The sequence below is a fragment of the Amphiprion ocellaris genome, chromosome 17, assembly GCF_022539595.1.
Source record: "Amphiprion ocellaris isolate individual 3 ecotype Okinawa chromosome 17, ASM2253959v1, whole genome shotgun sequence".
Lineage (NCBI taxonomy): Eukaryota > Metazoa > Chordata > Actinopteri > Pomacentridae > Amphiprion > Amphiprion ocellaris.
This window is the reverse complement of record NC_072782.1, coordinates 10,125,691-10,143,168: the sequence shown is the minus strand read 5'-3', so window position 1 is coordinate 10,143,168 and position 17,478 is coordinate 10,125,691. Positions and strand designations below refer to the sequence as shown.

Genomic DNA, 17,478 nt, shown 5'->3' with positions numbered 1-17,478 from the left:
AAAATGTAAAATCATAACATTGAGCCTACTTGACATTCAATTCCCTGGTTATTAAATGGAATTCAAAAGCAGATTTCATGTGTTGAACCACGTTGAGTATGCAGTATGCTAATTAGAAGAAAATATAGGCATTTAAGGGTCTTTTATGCAGCGATAATTACAAGGATACCAATACCCACAATGAGGAGTGAGAAAGGACAGCTCTTATTTTTACCTTCACAGTTTTATTTCAGTGTTTCTGACCTGGAAAGTGCCTATGTAGACACTTTATATAACAGCCTGCTACCTAACATGCATGATGCATAAATAAAACGGTACGGATGCTGTTCTGATTGTCACCATGGTGATAGTAAAAATCCAGTTGTCACGTATTAATGAATAACATTAACACTAATAATATGTATTCATATTTGTATAGTTGTCACTCACAGTATGTCAGCGGTGGCTGGCCGATCAAGGATGCATTTGTGGCAAAACACAAGCCGCAAAGCTTCATTCAAATTCAGTAATCTTCATAAATTATTGATTTAACTAAATTATTTATTGAGTTAATTTTTAAGCCTGTTGATAGTGATCGTATACAGAGATATTATAGAGAAATTGTCAGCACAAAAATGAATCTATTTTGTATTCTCTTCACCAAATTTGAGCTATTCAATACACACTAATTCAGCACCAGCATCTTCCTAATTTCACTCAACTAATACAAAGAAATGGATGTAAAAAAGTGCTCTAAAGCAATAAGATTCAGTCAGAGCCAATACAAGGGAGGTTGTCTTTATTTCTGTATGTCACAGCATCAATATCTAGCCTACTAGAGAAGTGAAGACTATGCCACTAAATTAGGTCTGATATCAGCCAATACAAGCTGTGCTGGTCCAATCAGGCCAAAAGAAGCAGAATCAATAGGCCAGTGGTGTGATGGGCGAAACGTTTTTGTACACTAGTCCAGACTTGCATTGGTGTAAATTTCACAAACACAATTTAAGCATTAAACAGTAAAAGGCACCACAGTAATGTTTATGAAAATGAAAAATCATGTGTATTCAGCATTATTCTAGAATTTATCTTCCTGTGAGAAAAACAAGAAAGTGGCCAAGCTGAGCGCTTGTGTCACTTTGTTTGCTTTTCTAACCCATTCTTGACTAAATGTAACAGTGTTCTTGCATAAGAGCTCAGTGTTTGTGGGAGCCTTCAGTGTCTTATGCCCAGTAAATAATCACCAGCCGCCACTGCAATAAGTACACAATCGGCTCATGCAGTTTTGCGCCTGCTTGTGCTGACGCTAAAACTATGCCAACAGCAGCTGAGCGTGCATCATGATGATATTTATCTTAAATGGAGTGGCGTAACTCCCTTGTGTTTTCCGTGCCCAACTAGATAAAGTCTAAGCTCATTAGAATGGATTACATCTGTAATGTATGTGAAATTTATGTAACCCTGGTCAAGGACATGTTGAGGGCTGATGCATAATGCATCAGAGATCCAGACACTCAACTCAGTCGGTACACATGAAGATGCCAAAGATGAAGTTAGCATCGGAAGTTAGTGTTTGTGGATTCTGAGTGTGTGCATATGCCTGCATCAGTTCCCTGCACATGGCTGCAATGTGAGATCATTAATAGCTATAATTCAATTTTGGAGTCATTTACTCATTCCAACTCCAGTACGTCAACCGTTCGAACTTTATTAGTACCACTGTCAAGCTCCGTCTTCTTGTCTCTGTCCATTTATTTCTCTTTTTATCTGTCCTTTTCAGCAGTGGGATTATTTGATCAGTAATTGCCCTCAAGTATGTTGTATCTCCTCGGGGCAATCGCATAAATCTGGCAGCAGAATTAAAGGTGTTCTTCAAAAGGGCTTTCTATATCCATAAGTGTCCTCCAGCATGCATTATGGCACACACTGTCTCTCTCACGCACTCATTTCTTTCAACAATAGGATAAGCAAAGTGTTGTATTAATGTAGAATCTGATTGGGAGTCTTGTACCGGAAAAGCGGCCAAAGACGTACGCACATGTAAACCGATGGTATTTAAATTGTGTTGCCCGGTTTGTAAAATGGCTAAAACGCAGATACACTTTGAGAGCTTGTGTGCATACTGGTGCAACAGCGTAATCACCGCCCTGCATCTCCTGGGTAAGAGATTTGTTAAGGAGGTGGGAGGTTTAAAAAAATCTATGTTGCATAATCAGCCAAACTGTAGCTTCTTGGAAATGGACATGGGAGGGCTTTTTTTTTTTTTTCCTTTTTTAATACCATTTGCCAATGAGTGCGGGTTGCTAAGCTATACCCATGATAAAATATTAAAACAACTGATAGATATTGTGGGTGATAGGAGTGAAAAAAATCAATGCAAATAAGCTGACCTCATCTTCCCTCTTTCACTTCCAATTTTTGCATCAGTCTCATGAAACTGTCCTATAGTGTTGTCTGTTGGTGTTTTTGACATATCCTCTTCTTTTGTTGTGCACAGTAAATGCCCAATGTTCCATCAATCAGGGGTAAAGTTTCTAGCATGCTAGGGCTACCAAATATTTACATTTTATTCACTGTAGCATTAGCAAAGTGTTTCTAATATCCATTAACTAATCCAAACAAGCCGCGTATCATCACTTCACAAACCTGTGCTTTACACATATACTGCAAATCCCAATGTAGACATCTGAACCACTCCACTCATTATGTTTCCCACTAACATGCACACAAGCACATCAGCAGACACCCTCTGTCCTCTGTAATCGCAAGCACCTATATTTTCAGCAAGTTATCTCGCACCATCTGTATCATGCGCCTCCATCCTGACTCCATTCTGAGTCATGCTGGTTGACTGTCACTGTTGACTAGCGCTCACTGTATCACCACGCCTGGATAATCAATCCTCTCCACTCTCACCTTCACTTCGTGACTCAGCTGCCAGAATGGAGGTCAGCGGACGAATGTTGTGATGCAACTGTTTCTGGGGTCTGATATAATTGGACTTGAAACATGAACCAATGTTTGTGGAGCTTTTACAGCTTGATAATATATTGAAGTAATATCAGAATGTTATAAACAATCCCTGGAAATAGGTAGAAAATGCAATGCATCCACAACTATAGTTGTTTTACATGTAATATTAGGATTCTGTGTAGTAGGTGATAGGTGATAAAGATGACTCAAGTTTGCACTTTATTACCTATTATCATATTAGTCAGACCATTCTGTAGTTATATGCCATATGAATAGCTTGTTGCCTTTCCATCTATCATCATAACTAACCTAATAAAGGCCTGTAAACCTCCGGAGCCGCCTTTGTTTAGCTCGTTTGATGTTATTTTTCTCCCTAGCTACTCCAACCTCACCTAATTGGAGCTGAAACTGTTGGGCTGTGTAAGATGTAAAGTATATATAACCCTGCTTTAGCTTTCTATTCAACACATACTGTACGTGTATGTGAACAAACACACACACACACACACACACACACACGCACACATACATATATATATATATATATATATAGGAGAAAACACTTACATTAAATCTGCCCAAGGTCTTTGGGCAGAAAGGCTCCTCCACCTGGAAACATCATAACAAGCGCAAATAGGCATCAAACCAACAATAACTCTTTTCTTTGCCAACATCGTGAACCTTGAAATGTGGAAATCGTCCACGCAGCCAGAGTGAACTGCTACAATTCATTGTAATGACATACATCTTGATATAATGCAGGAAGAAAAAAAAAGATGGTTTGTGCTCTCAAGTGATTGCTGCTGTTTTACATTTTTGCTTTCAAATTTGGGACAGAAGAACGTTTTGAAGTGGGAGCAAAAGCAAGGAGGCGGAGATCGAGGATACAATGGTGACAAATTTTATTGGCAATCTTATAATGGTGTTCGCACAGGATGACACAATCCCCGTGTGCAATATCAGGTTGTGTGTCTGTGTCGACACCTGGTTTGGAATGTAGCAGGGAAGGGACTGGGTGAGCACAGTTAGATAATTGTTGTCATCAAATGGCCATTTGCAATCACAGGTGATTAGATGTTAATTAGGCCTACAGTATGTTCTAATCAGTGGACCATAACTTTTGGCATCACTGAGTTAACCCACTTTGTCCGAGCCCTCAGGGGCACACATACTAGAAAACATCAGTTTGCTCTTGCAATGTGCAGAAAACAAACATCTAAATTCTCAAAGCAGCATAAGGGTATAAGAACAGACCACATTTTAGAGGTAAGTCATCAATAAAGTAATGCATTTCAAAAAGGAGACATTGCAGTCTATCTTTGGAAAACATATTTGGACACCATTAGCACATCATCATCAAAACAACAGCTGAAGCCATTAAGTGAGCTTCTAATATATTTATAAAAATAGAATGATTTTAAAAATACATAAAAATGGGAAGAAATAAAGGTTATAAACTACATAGTTCAATGAGCCATCACATTGGCAGCAAAACCAATAACATAGCAAATGAAAACCTTGGATTTTATTCTCAAATCTCAAGATAACTGCAGCCAAATGCACACTACAAATGTAAAAAGAGTGCAGTCGCCATAGTGCATTAGCAGCTTGGGGACATTCAAGTTTAATGACCACACAATCACTATTTCCATTTCTCTCTGTGTGGGGTGATTTTACTGCTGGCTTTATCTTTTCAAAAAAGTTTTTCTTTCTTTTTTATCAACTCCGCACAACTCCTCCTATCTATCACACTGTTTTGTGGTATGAAAGAATAACTAAATGTTCCTATTAATATGCCTGAACATTATATGCACCACGTTTCATGGGAGCAGAGAAAGTAATGCACAAAACAGATCCTCACGAGTTCCCGTAAAGGTTACTTAATTCGGCGGAATGTGTAATCAACCAGACATATCTCTTTCTGTTAATTGCTTGATCCTCCCTTAAACCCATTTGCAGAAAGGAAAGAGCCGCACTTCGCTGCTTGCTTGCAAGGTGTGTGTCAGATTACAGGAAAAAATGTGCTTCCAGGCTGGTGCACCTCATGGGAAGCAAGGTGGAAGAGATTTAGTAAACGGGTCCCTCGTCAGCCTCAGGGCTGACGCATATAGTCGTATAATACACGAATGTCTTCTGACAGTGAAGCTAGACTGCTGTCTGCTTTTGTATAAGATCTCCCAATCAATTATCCACACTTAATTCACATGTGATTACTTAGTCTAAACACATCACACCTTTGCCAAGATTATTTTCATTACGTTGTGAATACTGCTCACATAAACAGCACACACCATCTTCTTTAATATCTAATTCACATGATAAGTAGAGTGCAAGTAATAGACGGTTTTGTTTTTGCAAAGTTGTGTTGAATTTCTAATATCAGAATACAAAAATGCAGATTTTTAGACCCATCACGGGAGTCGAGACGAGACAGGACACGCCCAACAGCTGAGATGAAACAGGGTTGGACAGTTTGGCTCTCCATGTGTAGTCAAATCTAAAGCTAAAAACAAAAAAACTTCCAGTTCGCTGACTTCCCACCTGTTGCTTTCCAAAATAACTGTTCACAAAGAGCTGTGTTGTCTCTTGCTGTTATTATCAGGACACACTGGCTGTCATTCAGAGCCCTTTCAAGCAAAGTAACTGAAAGCAAAAGCGTAACAGCTATACTGGTTATTAGTGAGATGCACTAATGCCTCATGCACACACAAATATCAGCTTGCTCAGTTGCTTGCAGCCATTTATCATCAATTCTATCACGATGAGATCAGACGCTGCAGTGAGAATACTGAAAGAGGAGAGAGGAAAGTAAAGAAAAAGAAAAAAAATGTTCAGATTTTCTGCAAATACTGAAGGAGTTGACTTTTTGACCTAGACATTAAGACTGTAATTTTATGGATACACAGCTGATTTGTACATTAGCATGCTGTGAGTCAAGACTTCAGGCAATAGATTCATCCAAACTGACATAGATTTGCTTCATACAGTTGCTGAAGTTACTGAATATGGCAAAAATAATATGAGCCTTTCATTTGTTTCAATTCGTTCATTGGATAAGGCTTATAATTTGGTTAATTTCAATTTTATTAGCATTTGCATAATGTCATTGCATATTTAGTTTAAAACATTTAAACTTGATTCTTAATTTGATATATATGTTTTAATGGTTACTTTATCCTGCGTTGCTGTATTGCTTTGTGCTGTAGTTTTCCTTTATTTGATCAAAAGCACTTTGAATGATATATAGATAAAGTTGCCTATGTCTAAATAGAAATATTGTTTGAGGAATTAGGACATTGTATAACATGGCACAATGCAAGTGTAGCATTCACCTCTGTCACTGCCACTTGATTCCAGACTTGCTTTGCAAGCAGTTCATTCACCAAAGAAACTCGGGTAATTTAGGTATTGATTAACTTTCTGTTCAGAGTGTATGATGAAATCTAAAGGGGGGGGAAGTATGTTAACAAAGTCCCACTGAATGTTTCTTTCTGAACCAAGCACATTCTGACTTCCCCATTTGTCAGCGGCAGGCACTCTCTCGTCAGTAGATGTACTCTGCTCCCATTTCTCTTCTCCACTTAATCAGAGGTGCAGTCAGTCATTTTGCTATATATATATAACAAACAAATATAATAATTCAAGTCGGGCCACTGTTGTTAGAGGAATCGCTGACAGACTGTTAATGAAAACACCATTTTCAGGTCCTGGCAGACAGAAAAGTGCGAAAACAAAAGGTTACCACTGGAGTGTTTACCTGGTAACAGGCAACGTGACTGCAGACTGCATATGGGCAGGATTGATTTTGCTAAGTGCAGCCTGTGGCATTCAGGAAGAATTAAATATGACTAGGTTAAATGTGTATGTAAAGACTAGCAGTGGGAAATGGAAATGTGCATCCATGTGTGTGTTTGCAATATTAACAGGAAGCATATTTGTGTGCTTCTCAAGAAGAAAACTTCTCAAGAGAAAAATGCTCCAAATGATATATGTTTATTTTCAAGCATAGAAAGGGAGCCAGACGGAGAAGGGCAGGTTGGATGTGTTGGCTTTAACTTGGGGGACTACTGTTCCATTCTCCAAGCTATTATTTACTAAATCCAAACCATGATCTTTCATGAATCCAAACGATGTCTTACCAAACCTTTACCATGGTGGTTTAAGGTCAGAAAACCAACCTTAGGGCTAATAAATAACGTGGTTGTGTGTGCTGAACAACAAGTTTTTGCCCTTATTTGTAGGACTTGTTGGGGAAAAAAACAGTGTTACAAAGTATTTTCTCAAATTATGAAAATATGTTCTTGTCATGGATGCAACAATTATCCTGCAATCTCAATGCTCCTCATTCATCTTTTATTTGAAGCAGCTCTTTTCCTCATGTTTGCCTGAATCCACATTTAAAGTCAAACCATTTGAAGATCTCTTGCCTTTCATTTAGTGAGGCCACGTGAAATAGCCACAATGAAATAAAAACAAGTTTGATGCTCCTCTTTGACTGAATCCTGATGGTGCATCACTCCTCGGGTGAGTCTTAAAGCCCATAAATACGCCCAATAAATTATTAAACACGAAGTGATAAAATGTGAATGGTGTTGCCAGGGTGGCCATTACACATTTTTCCGATGTTATGCCTCCATATAGGTCAACCGAAAGAAGTCGGTTGCATTTATTTTGGGAACAGTGCTAATAGAACGGTTGGCAAAGGTATCAGTGACTTAAGATTTCACAAATGCATCCATCCACTTAAAAGGCGGTACACATGTAGTCTCCTCTGGTCTTTTATTTATTATATATGACAGTTTAAAGCAATTCTGTCCTTAAGCCTTTCTTAAAGCTCCCCTTTGCACTTGAAGATATTCAATCCACACACATTTCATTATCACTAATAACCGCTGTTAATCACTAATCAGAGGATTTGTTAGGGTACTGCTGTGTGTTGATAAGGGAGTTCCCGTATGAAAAACAATGGGTGGTTTCATATTTCATGGCTAGCTGGAGGCAGCAGCACCAGGAGGCAGAGAGGTACAAAAACCAACCTGACCCGAGCTACACAATTAGCAGCATCATGTAGCAGCACAAAGCTTCTGTGCTGCCGTCTGAATGTCTCTGCTCGTTCTGCAGCGTGAGCTGTCCAGCCAGCTGCAGAGAGCTGAACTTAGATGTTGTACTGAGACATACAACTCTCAAAGGTGGAAAGGCCTCAGTGAGGATGATGAAAGACTTGTAGTGACACTGGCAGCAAACAAAATCCCAGTCATTACCTGTCACATTCTACTCAGCGGAGTCCACTGGTTCTCGTGTGTGTGTGTGTATGCAAATAATCAAATTTGTGTTACTACTTTCTCATTTTCAGTGAAGACTGAATGGAGGCATCAGAACTTCAAAAATCTGTGCAATTAACCAGTTACTGTATATTTATGCATGCAGTTAGGTCCATAAATATTTGGACACTGACACAGTTTTCAGCATTTGGGCTCTGTACACAACCACAATGGAGTTGAAATGAAACAGTCAAGATGTGCTTTAAGTGCAGATTTCCAGCTTTAATTTGGGGATATTTACATCCAAATCAGGTGAACATTATAGGAATTACAACACATTTTAGATGCGCCCTCCACCTTTTTGAGGGACCAGTTGACTTTTCAGCTGTTCCATGGTCATGTGTGTGTTATTCCTTCAATATAATTAATGGATTTTCAAAGAGCAGATAAATGGTCTAGAGTTGTGATATTTGCATTTGGAATCTGTTGAGGTCAGCTCTCAATATGAAGTCCAAAGAGCCTTCAGTATCAGTGAAAAATCAAAACAATCTCATCAGAGAGATAGTAAAAACATTCTTACAAAGAAAGAACTGGTGAGCTCAGCAACTCTTAAACACCATACTGGGAGAAAAATCATAAGTAGAAACAAGCAACTTCATCGTGATGACTTCCTACATAATCCAAAGAGTGATTGATGCTAAAAGTGGGTAAAATATCTGAGGAAAGCCTGGCTAATTGTATCAATGTCACTATAAATATATTTCGGCTTCACTAGAGAGAACTAGCTGCACATTTACATAGCATGACAATTGCTTATTGGATACATCTCTAATAAATAAGGAGGCCAGACTGACTTACGTGGCAATTTATTCAGTTTCTGAGAATAAATAAATGTCTGCTGCTGTGCCTGTTTTTCACTGTCTGTGCCACAGGAGAATGCAGCTGTCATGAGGGTTATTCCCCTGATCCTGTCTATAAACACCTCTGCGTTCGCAGCGACTGGGGTCGCAACGAAGGGTAAGTCCTGTCTGCTTATTCCACTCATATTTAAAAACTCACGACTTGTACTACAATGACCTTACAGATGATTTCACAGTCTCTACCTCCAACCCCATTAGTGCACCGTATTAACTTTACATAAAATAAAGGTGAATTGTTCGCCGTGATGGATTGGCTAACTGGAGCCGGTTTCCAGTCTCTGCAAGTTGATCTTCGGAGTATTAAAATCAATGGAAACCAAGGTAGAAAATGAGTCTAACAACTGACTGTATGCTTTCAAAAGCGGCCACCATTCATGTAAAAATATAAGCAATTTGTAGTTAATGGGCTAAAATGTGCAGATGTACCTCTACGGGTTCTCCACTTGAGGAAGTGGTCTTTTAAGAGGTAATCAGGACTATAGACAGGAGGAAGACAAAGTAGAAGGGAAGATGTAGTGCATAATGAAACCAAATAGCAGGGGAGGACAGAAATTAAAAGCATGAGAGAGAAGGGAAGTCACTGGAAAGTGGCAGGCGAGGGAGAGAAATGAGCCCTGTGTCTGACTCTGACCTTGTTTGACAATTAGCTGGCTTCCCCAATCATTGGTCCCACGTTGTTATTCAGCTGCACCTGTCATCTGCTGGACTCCATCCAGTCACCAATCAAATTTCTGTTCAATGTTTTGTAGGAGTAGCAGCAGACCAGAGGGTAGCCTTACTCAGCTGGAAATTTCTGACAAAGCTATGCTTGTTTCGACTGTGTTTTAGTCGCATTTAGTGTAGTATTAAATGCATTCTGAAGTATTTAAACTGCTTGACTGAAATATCTTTATGCATGTATTCTGCTCAGATTTGACATTTTAATGTAATTGCAATCAAATCACATCGGTCTTTATGTATTTCATTTTGTGCTCCTTCTCCTCTGTCCTCTGTCAAGTCCTTGGCCATATGCTAACTTGGAGAAAGGCTATGACCTAGTTACAGGAGAGCAGGCCCCAGAGAGGATCTTCAGGTGAGTCCTTCGCTTCTGATGCATCTCCTGAGTGCACGACTCGAGCTAGCCATCTGTGACTCTGCGGACACACAATGGAATGATGGCGGTGTCGGTGGCATGGGCTTGTACGTGTGTGGCTGTGTGTGACGGAGCATACAAATAAGCAGCTGGCAGATGCACATAAACACAGTCAGATGGACACGCAGATACACCTCATACCGGGGTGAAGTCTCACCGATGGGCCCTCGTGTGTGTGTGTGTGTGTGTGTGCGTGTGTGTGTGTGTGTGTGTGTGTGTGTGTGTGTGTGGAGAATAGCCCAAGGAGCCGTCCTGGGTGAACTCCTTTCAAATGCTTTTACTGCCATTTTTGTTACACTTCTCATTCTTGATGGGGTCATTGTGTGTGACATTTTTCAAGACGTGCAAAGCTCAAAGGGCCCATACAATATCACTCAGCTGTTCTTTTTTAAGAGATTCTGTAATCCCCACTTGCACCATCCCCCCTTACTGAAACTACAGAAATAGCTGTATAAACTATATCACAAAGATATCTGTCATTACGGGACAGAATGTTATCTATACACCTATGACGAGTTGATTTTATTTTCTCGATCTGCTTTGTTTAGCTGCGTAACTGAAGCGTGTTAAAGGATAGGCGTTGGATGGGGGAAATCTATTCTGATTTCATGCTTCCCACTCCTCCACTTCTTAGGTAGGAGGAAGTCTTTGTCACAGTAATCTCGCTCCTCTTCACACTGACCTTGCAGGGTTAGCTACTCAGTTTGAGTCCACTATAAGAAATGACGTACTAAACCCACAGAATTTGCCCTGCACGAAAAAAAACACATTTAATCTCTCAGCCGTGCTCTGCCAGTTAAAACGCTACAGTGTGTTTGAGATGGGACTCTGGCAGCAGCGGCATCCCCCCCGTACACAAAGGCAGCAGCCAAATGTGCTTGGATGAAGTAATGTGTCAGTCCAGAGTTTGTTAGAGAAGAAAGATGAAAGGACAACCGCATGCACATACGCTTGTAGAGCACAGATGCATTCAGCCAAGAACCCACTGATAGAGATAGCCGACAAAGTGAGTAAAGATGCAGCAGGAGAGCGGAATCCCTCACTGGGTTTAAGTTAGAAAGTTTTTATATCAGTAAAATATATAGGAGGAGGAAAAAAAGGCTGCAATGCTTTGACAGAAAAAAGAGGAGCTTAATCTGAATGTGGATTGGTTTCACAGATGCAGAGCTTTATAGGATACTAGAGCTGCCTCTTTCTTCCGCATTTTTGATCTGAAGGTATGATGGCTACATAAAGAATGGATTTCAATCAAATTAGTTTGGAACTTTCTCTTGGTAACGGGAGGTCAGAATGGGTGCAATGTATTCAAATCCTTTAATTCTAGTCAATACCTAGCAGTGTTTTGTACAAGTAGAAGGTTTTTCAGTTTGAGTTTTGGCAATATCATGGAAATTACAACAGCGTGTTCCAATAACAAGGTCTTGTACATGCAATGACACATTTGACAGGTTCTTTCTCAGTTATTTGTTAAGCTTAAATAATGTTGCTGGAATATTAAAACGCATATGTGGAAGTCAAATGACAGTGTTTGCTTAAATGTAATGCCACAATGTCGACAAGCAAAGACATTCAAGCTCGGTTTCTGGAAATTAGTAGTTTTGTCGGCTACCTGTTCAGATAAAAGCAGATGATGTCAAGCACAACCGTGTCTTGTGCTATTTATAGGCCTTACTTGTTGTTGTTATTATTCCCAAGCAACATGTCTAACCCCCCCTGCAGGGGCGCCTGCTGAGGATATTAATCTTCACTCAGGAGCACCATCTCCGGCAAAACCAAATTATTCTTACACCCCCTTGATCAATGGCCGTCAGCACACACGTCACATGTGCTACATGCCAGATCACCGAGCTGCAGAACACATTGCATTTAAAGAGAAAAAAGAAAGGGGGACTTTAAAAAAAAAAAACCCACAAAACATGTTGTAAACTAAAAACCAGGCCACCACAGCTTCTAATATGCTTCTCCAATTGCAGTTCCATGTCCAACTGTGCCATAGATGCACCACATGTGAATAACAGTTAAATGAGTTTTCACACAGAATTAACATCACAGTTGAGCAATTACTTGCTTGTCGGCATGCAGCAACATACCTCTGTAGATCCCGTCTTCATAGTTAATGTTGCCTTTGTTGCAGCAGAAACATGTAAAAAAAAAAAAAAAAACACTACTTTTTTGTTATAAATTGCACAATTCCCCCATGACCAGCGACCATGTTGTATATTCTTGAATGTCACACAATAAATGACCCCGAAAGTTCAAGACTCTTACCTACACATGTCCAAAAACACTCTTCATATCAAGATTGCATCCTCTCACGCCTTACCTGCACATTCTCATTGCTCTGACTGCAAGAAGTAAAGACCAAAAAGACCATTCTATCCATTATATGTATTAAACTGCAACAAAAAGTAACGTCTTTCTGTCAGAAACTCACCACATCTCCCCCGACTCTCTTAAACCCATTAGTGTCTTTGCATGTTTATGTATGCACATAATTTACATCGTCTGCTGCTGTATATTACAAAACGTAAAAATGGGACAGTAATGCATTTGACATTTATGGTTTGCGGTCATGCCAATACAGATCATTCTACAGTCTGGGCCAAGGATTGTGGCTGCCAGTCAGCAAAAGCTTTGTCGTGCCACCAGTGGAGCTGTCAATCAACCCCATTGCCAGCTGCAAGACGGACGTGTTGGTTACCGAAGATCCAGGGGAGGTCAGGTCAGTCTGATTCCACTCAGAGCTCTACGCTGTCGTCTGCTTCATTCAAAAATATTTTTTTTTCTTGGAAAGACTCAACAAATACAGTAAAATAAGCGAATATTGATCTATGAACTCTTGCTCAACAGCACAGGAATACTTTATACAGCTTCTTTGTGGTGCATAAGCCGACATGATTTGTGTCTATACAATAAGTGTGTGCTGTTTCCATGACACCAGCATTGTCGTCGATATTGCAAGTCTGATTTTAGAATAGAAATATAATAAATAGGACTATTCTGTAACACATTAGTGAGACAGCACTGTAATGTGGTTCATTTGGTAGTTAAAAACACAGGTGAGCTTTAAGGATGGGAATATTGTACATGCATGAAAAAATGTTATATTCAGCAAGTATTATCAACATAAAACATAAGCCCACTTTGATTAGAAAATATTAAAACTCTGTAGCACAGCTTGAATACAAAAATAGACCAAGTATCCATTAAGGATTGAATCAGATTTTTTAATTGTCTCATGGGTATTGATTTAGAGCCCTGAAGTGACAGTCAAAGCGGCATTAAAACAATTCGGGCGTACAGCAAGGATCGGAAAAACAAATCCCGACAGTACAGTGGTGTCAACAAGGTTATGGATTTGGCAGTCCCAGAGTGCAATAACAAAATATTGGCAACATAAAACCTATTTTCAACCAACCAGCCAACAGACGCTGGCATGCACCAGTGCAGCTGAACATCAGAAAACATGTCAGAGCATCAGTTACAGATGGAAACAATCAACCATCTATGGAATCCAACTGATACCAGGCTGGGAAGAGATTTTCTATTTGAAAATCACATTGTCTGCCATTGCTGCATAAAGAGGTTGTGCTTGTCACACGATGTAAAGGATAGACATGTAATACAGTAAAAGGGGTCTCTGTGAATCATTGCAGTCCACTGCTTCTTCTGTTGCCACACAAAGGGACATAAGCATATCTGTTCTCACTGTCTTCCAAAAGTCATGAGTACACATGATGCCACATAATTACCATTTATTATTGACACTGTAGGGATAGAGGATTTACAGTTTATGCTTGAGCTGTGCCTTACATATGTGCAGTCTGCATATGCCATCACCTTTTGAGAACTGTCGATGTGCCAAAATACGCTGACATTTAATTTAAGAAGTATGCATTTATAAGCTCTTAATTCAAGCAAAATGTATTCAGAATGACCAAGTATGACATTCCCAGCCTCTGACATTGAGAATTAGTAAAACAAAAGCAATATTACTGAGACACAGATTTAGTTGTGGTTACTCAAAAACACTTTTCTGCAAAAATCTAAGTTTTCTGCAAATACGTTCTCGAAACTCTATGACATTTGCCCTTCTAAACACATATATTCTCAATAAATAGACTTGTGTAGTATACTGCTAGAAATACATGATAAATTAAACAGACAGTGTCTGATTCTCCACGAGAGGATGAACTGGAACCGTGTTTTACATACAGATATGTTTACCCAAAGGGGATGGAATTTGCCAATAAATGGTTGCATATAGTTGTTACTCATTGTTTTGCCTGAGGTTTTCCACACTAAGCCACAAGTATATGTATTATTTTTATTATCCAAATCCATTTTGGGGTACAATGTAGGTTTACATCACCGCAAGTGTTTTTTTTGTTTTTTTTTCAGTGTCTGTTTGCAGTGTGAAGAGGTTATCTCATTGTCATGTTTGAAAGTCAGATTTCAAGTAACCCAAAAGCAAAATGTTGTCCACTCTTTAACTTGTAAATGATGAGTGACTTGAGGTGACGGAGGCGATGGTGATTCTGCTCAAGAGGAAACGTCATCCTTGCAGTGCTACATCTTTGTTTTCTGCTTAAGTGACGATTTATTTCAGTTGACTCTTCCATGGCACTGGCATGTTTGGTGAGCAAGGAAAAAAAATGTGGAATAATGTTTCTTATCTCAGCTCATGTTTGTTGTTTTTGTCTGTTTCTGTCTCTGTATAGTAAAGTATCTGAAACTACACCATAATCAAGTCTGACTTGCTATTGTATTTACATTTTATTATACCATATGACTTAACGTTTCTCTCTGAGCACTGATTAAACCCTCAAAATACATCTGTGCATCATAATAACATGTTTTGTTGGGTTTTTTTATTTCCATAAAACATAATCCTTCGCCGCCTTAAATGGCCTGGATGTAACTTTACACAATTATTTCCTTTAAAAAGAACACATCTATGAGCTCCCTGCCTCTATTCCCCCAAACCTTCCATCACTCGATGCAGCTCCAGCACACCAGCTCACCTGCAACTCTGCTCAAACACTGCAAAACTACACTATCCTACGTTGTGGCAAAAATCAACACACATGTTCCAACTGGAAACCAGTTCTATACAATTATACTGAAATAATATGGGAAGGCTGAATGTAGGAGATTTAATACCCAAGCTGTGTGTATTGGTGAGATGATCATCACTGCATTTTAGTTTCAATGTGGAACAGTTTACTCATGGCGTTGGCTCCTTATTTAAATCTTGACATGTCTTCTAGCCTTGTAAAAACACAATTAATGTATCTTAACAAGGTATAAAAAAGTGGATTTTCACCAGATGGAGTCTTTAATGTTAACTACACAGATTCAGCAAAACAGCGTAGTGGGTTTACTCAGTAATCACTGATTTAATTTGGTCAAAAAATAATGTGATTTTCACTTGAAACCAGTGTTCATTGGTCAGCAGCTTCAGCATGAACATGCATTTTAAGAGGAAAAATGGATTTGTTGGTGTCTTTGAATTTTCTGTTGTCTCGATCAATTTTCGTTTTCTTCGCACATACAGAAATGGACGAGTGCACACTTACTCTGTACAATTATACTATAATGAGTTTCTGGGGATAATCACGCCAGCAGTTTTCAAAAACAAGAATATAGATCCTTAGATAACATAATATGAAGCATCCGGTTGACATTCATCTGCAGATCAATCTAGATCCAGATGACGGTCTGTAGTTTGAATGTTTTTGAGGTATTTGGTAACAGTGTTGCGTGGTATGCTGATGCTAGAAAAGTACTGTGGTATCCTCCCCTAAAAATGATACTGCACAGTGTTTATGTAGTAGCAGTGCTTTAGGAATGACAGAGTTTCCTTGCTGTGTGACAGCGGGACACTGTGTGTGTTCAGGGTTCTCCTTTCACTCTCCACAGGGATAGTGGGCGTGCCAAGAGCTTTTTTTGTCTCTCACAAGCACAGTGTAGCTTTTATGGTGACAAAATGAGCGGCCTGGTTGGCAACCGAAAATCAGCCGTTGAAATTTATGCAGATCGACAACAGCAGTTATAAATGTATTTTCGCTCAAAAGAGTGAAAGTGGGTGATTAAAATGTGCACTAAAGCACTGCTGCACTTCTCTGCAAAGATTTAACCTTTGATAAGCAGCAGTGTGTCATGTGAAGATGAAGAGATGGGAACATGCATAAAGCTGATCTTCATGAAGATTTCCTCTAGTATTGGATGGATATGCACAATATGTGCTGTGTTCAGAATCTTTGGTTTGAGTTCCACGTTCTGTCATCTATTATTCCATCACTCTTCACAGTGTTTCTAGCTTTTGGTGTTTGTGTTTCGATATTAGTATATTTAGGCAGGTATCCTGGCAAAGTTCATATTTTTGTGGCAATGCTGACTTGCAGTTAATAGGGGACATGTCCTTATACTTTAAAATGACAACTTGGAGAGTACCCAGACTGATGAGTATTCAAGCAGTGATTAGAGCTGACCTTTATTGTCTGGAAACACATTGAGCTTAGGGAGAATAGATGCCCAGAAAAGGTAACTTTTCAAATCTGCACCTTCGCTGATGCAACAGAGGATTTTTTCTTATGATTTCCACACTTAGAAACTTGAATCTTTATTGTCCTGTATCTCAGCAAGACATCTTTATTGCAGATAATCCTTTAAAATCCTACAAATTGCCTCCTTATTGCAGCATCGTTAGCTGCTAAAATACATGCACACTATTCTGTATTCAAAGTAGGACTGGCAGCACTACACTAAAATGCATTCAACAAATAACACTTTCTTTATTTTTAAAAATATTTTCTCTACTCGACACTCGGGTATTTTTGATATCAAATATTCATTGAATCAGTTTGTCATACAGAAGCCCTAAATTGCAGTAATCAGACAGATCCGATTTTTTCTCTAATTTGTATCATACAGATTGTTGTTGCTCCTTTGATCCAGTGATGTGTGAATCAAAACTTTTCACAGCCTTTGTGAAATTGCCTCAGGAGCCCAGAACTCCCAAGGCAATTGTACACATGCTTATCCTGACATAAACGGGATTATAGCGTGCCTCTCCATTAATTAGCCAATGTTTGTCGTTTACTTGAAAACGGGGTTGTGACCAGTGATGGTGAGCTGAAGAAAAATGAGCACATATTGTAGAGCGAAAAACATATTTCTGCTACATGTTGATGCGAACAGATTCTGAATG

At 39.2% G+C, this 17,478-nt stretch overlaps 1 protein-coding gene across 2 annotated transcripts in view; it reads left to right on the top strand.

Annotated features, from left to right (window-relative positions):
* Nucleotides 1-17,478, top strand: part of LOC111578237 (astrotactin-2) — a 398,862-nt gene that overhangs the window by 265,223 nt on the left and 116,161 nt on the right. For both annotated transcript variants that reach the window (XM_055019355.1, XM_055019354.1), the window contains exons 8-10: nt 9,146-9,230; nt 10,131-10,205; nt 12,850-12,987. In XM_055019355.1, coding sequence (XP_054875330.1) covers nt 9,146-9,230; nt 10,131-10,205; nt 12,850-12,987 — 298 coding nt within the window. The remainder of the gene's footprint in view (nt 1-9,145; nt 9,231-10,130; nt 10,206-12,849; nt 12,988-17,478) is intronic.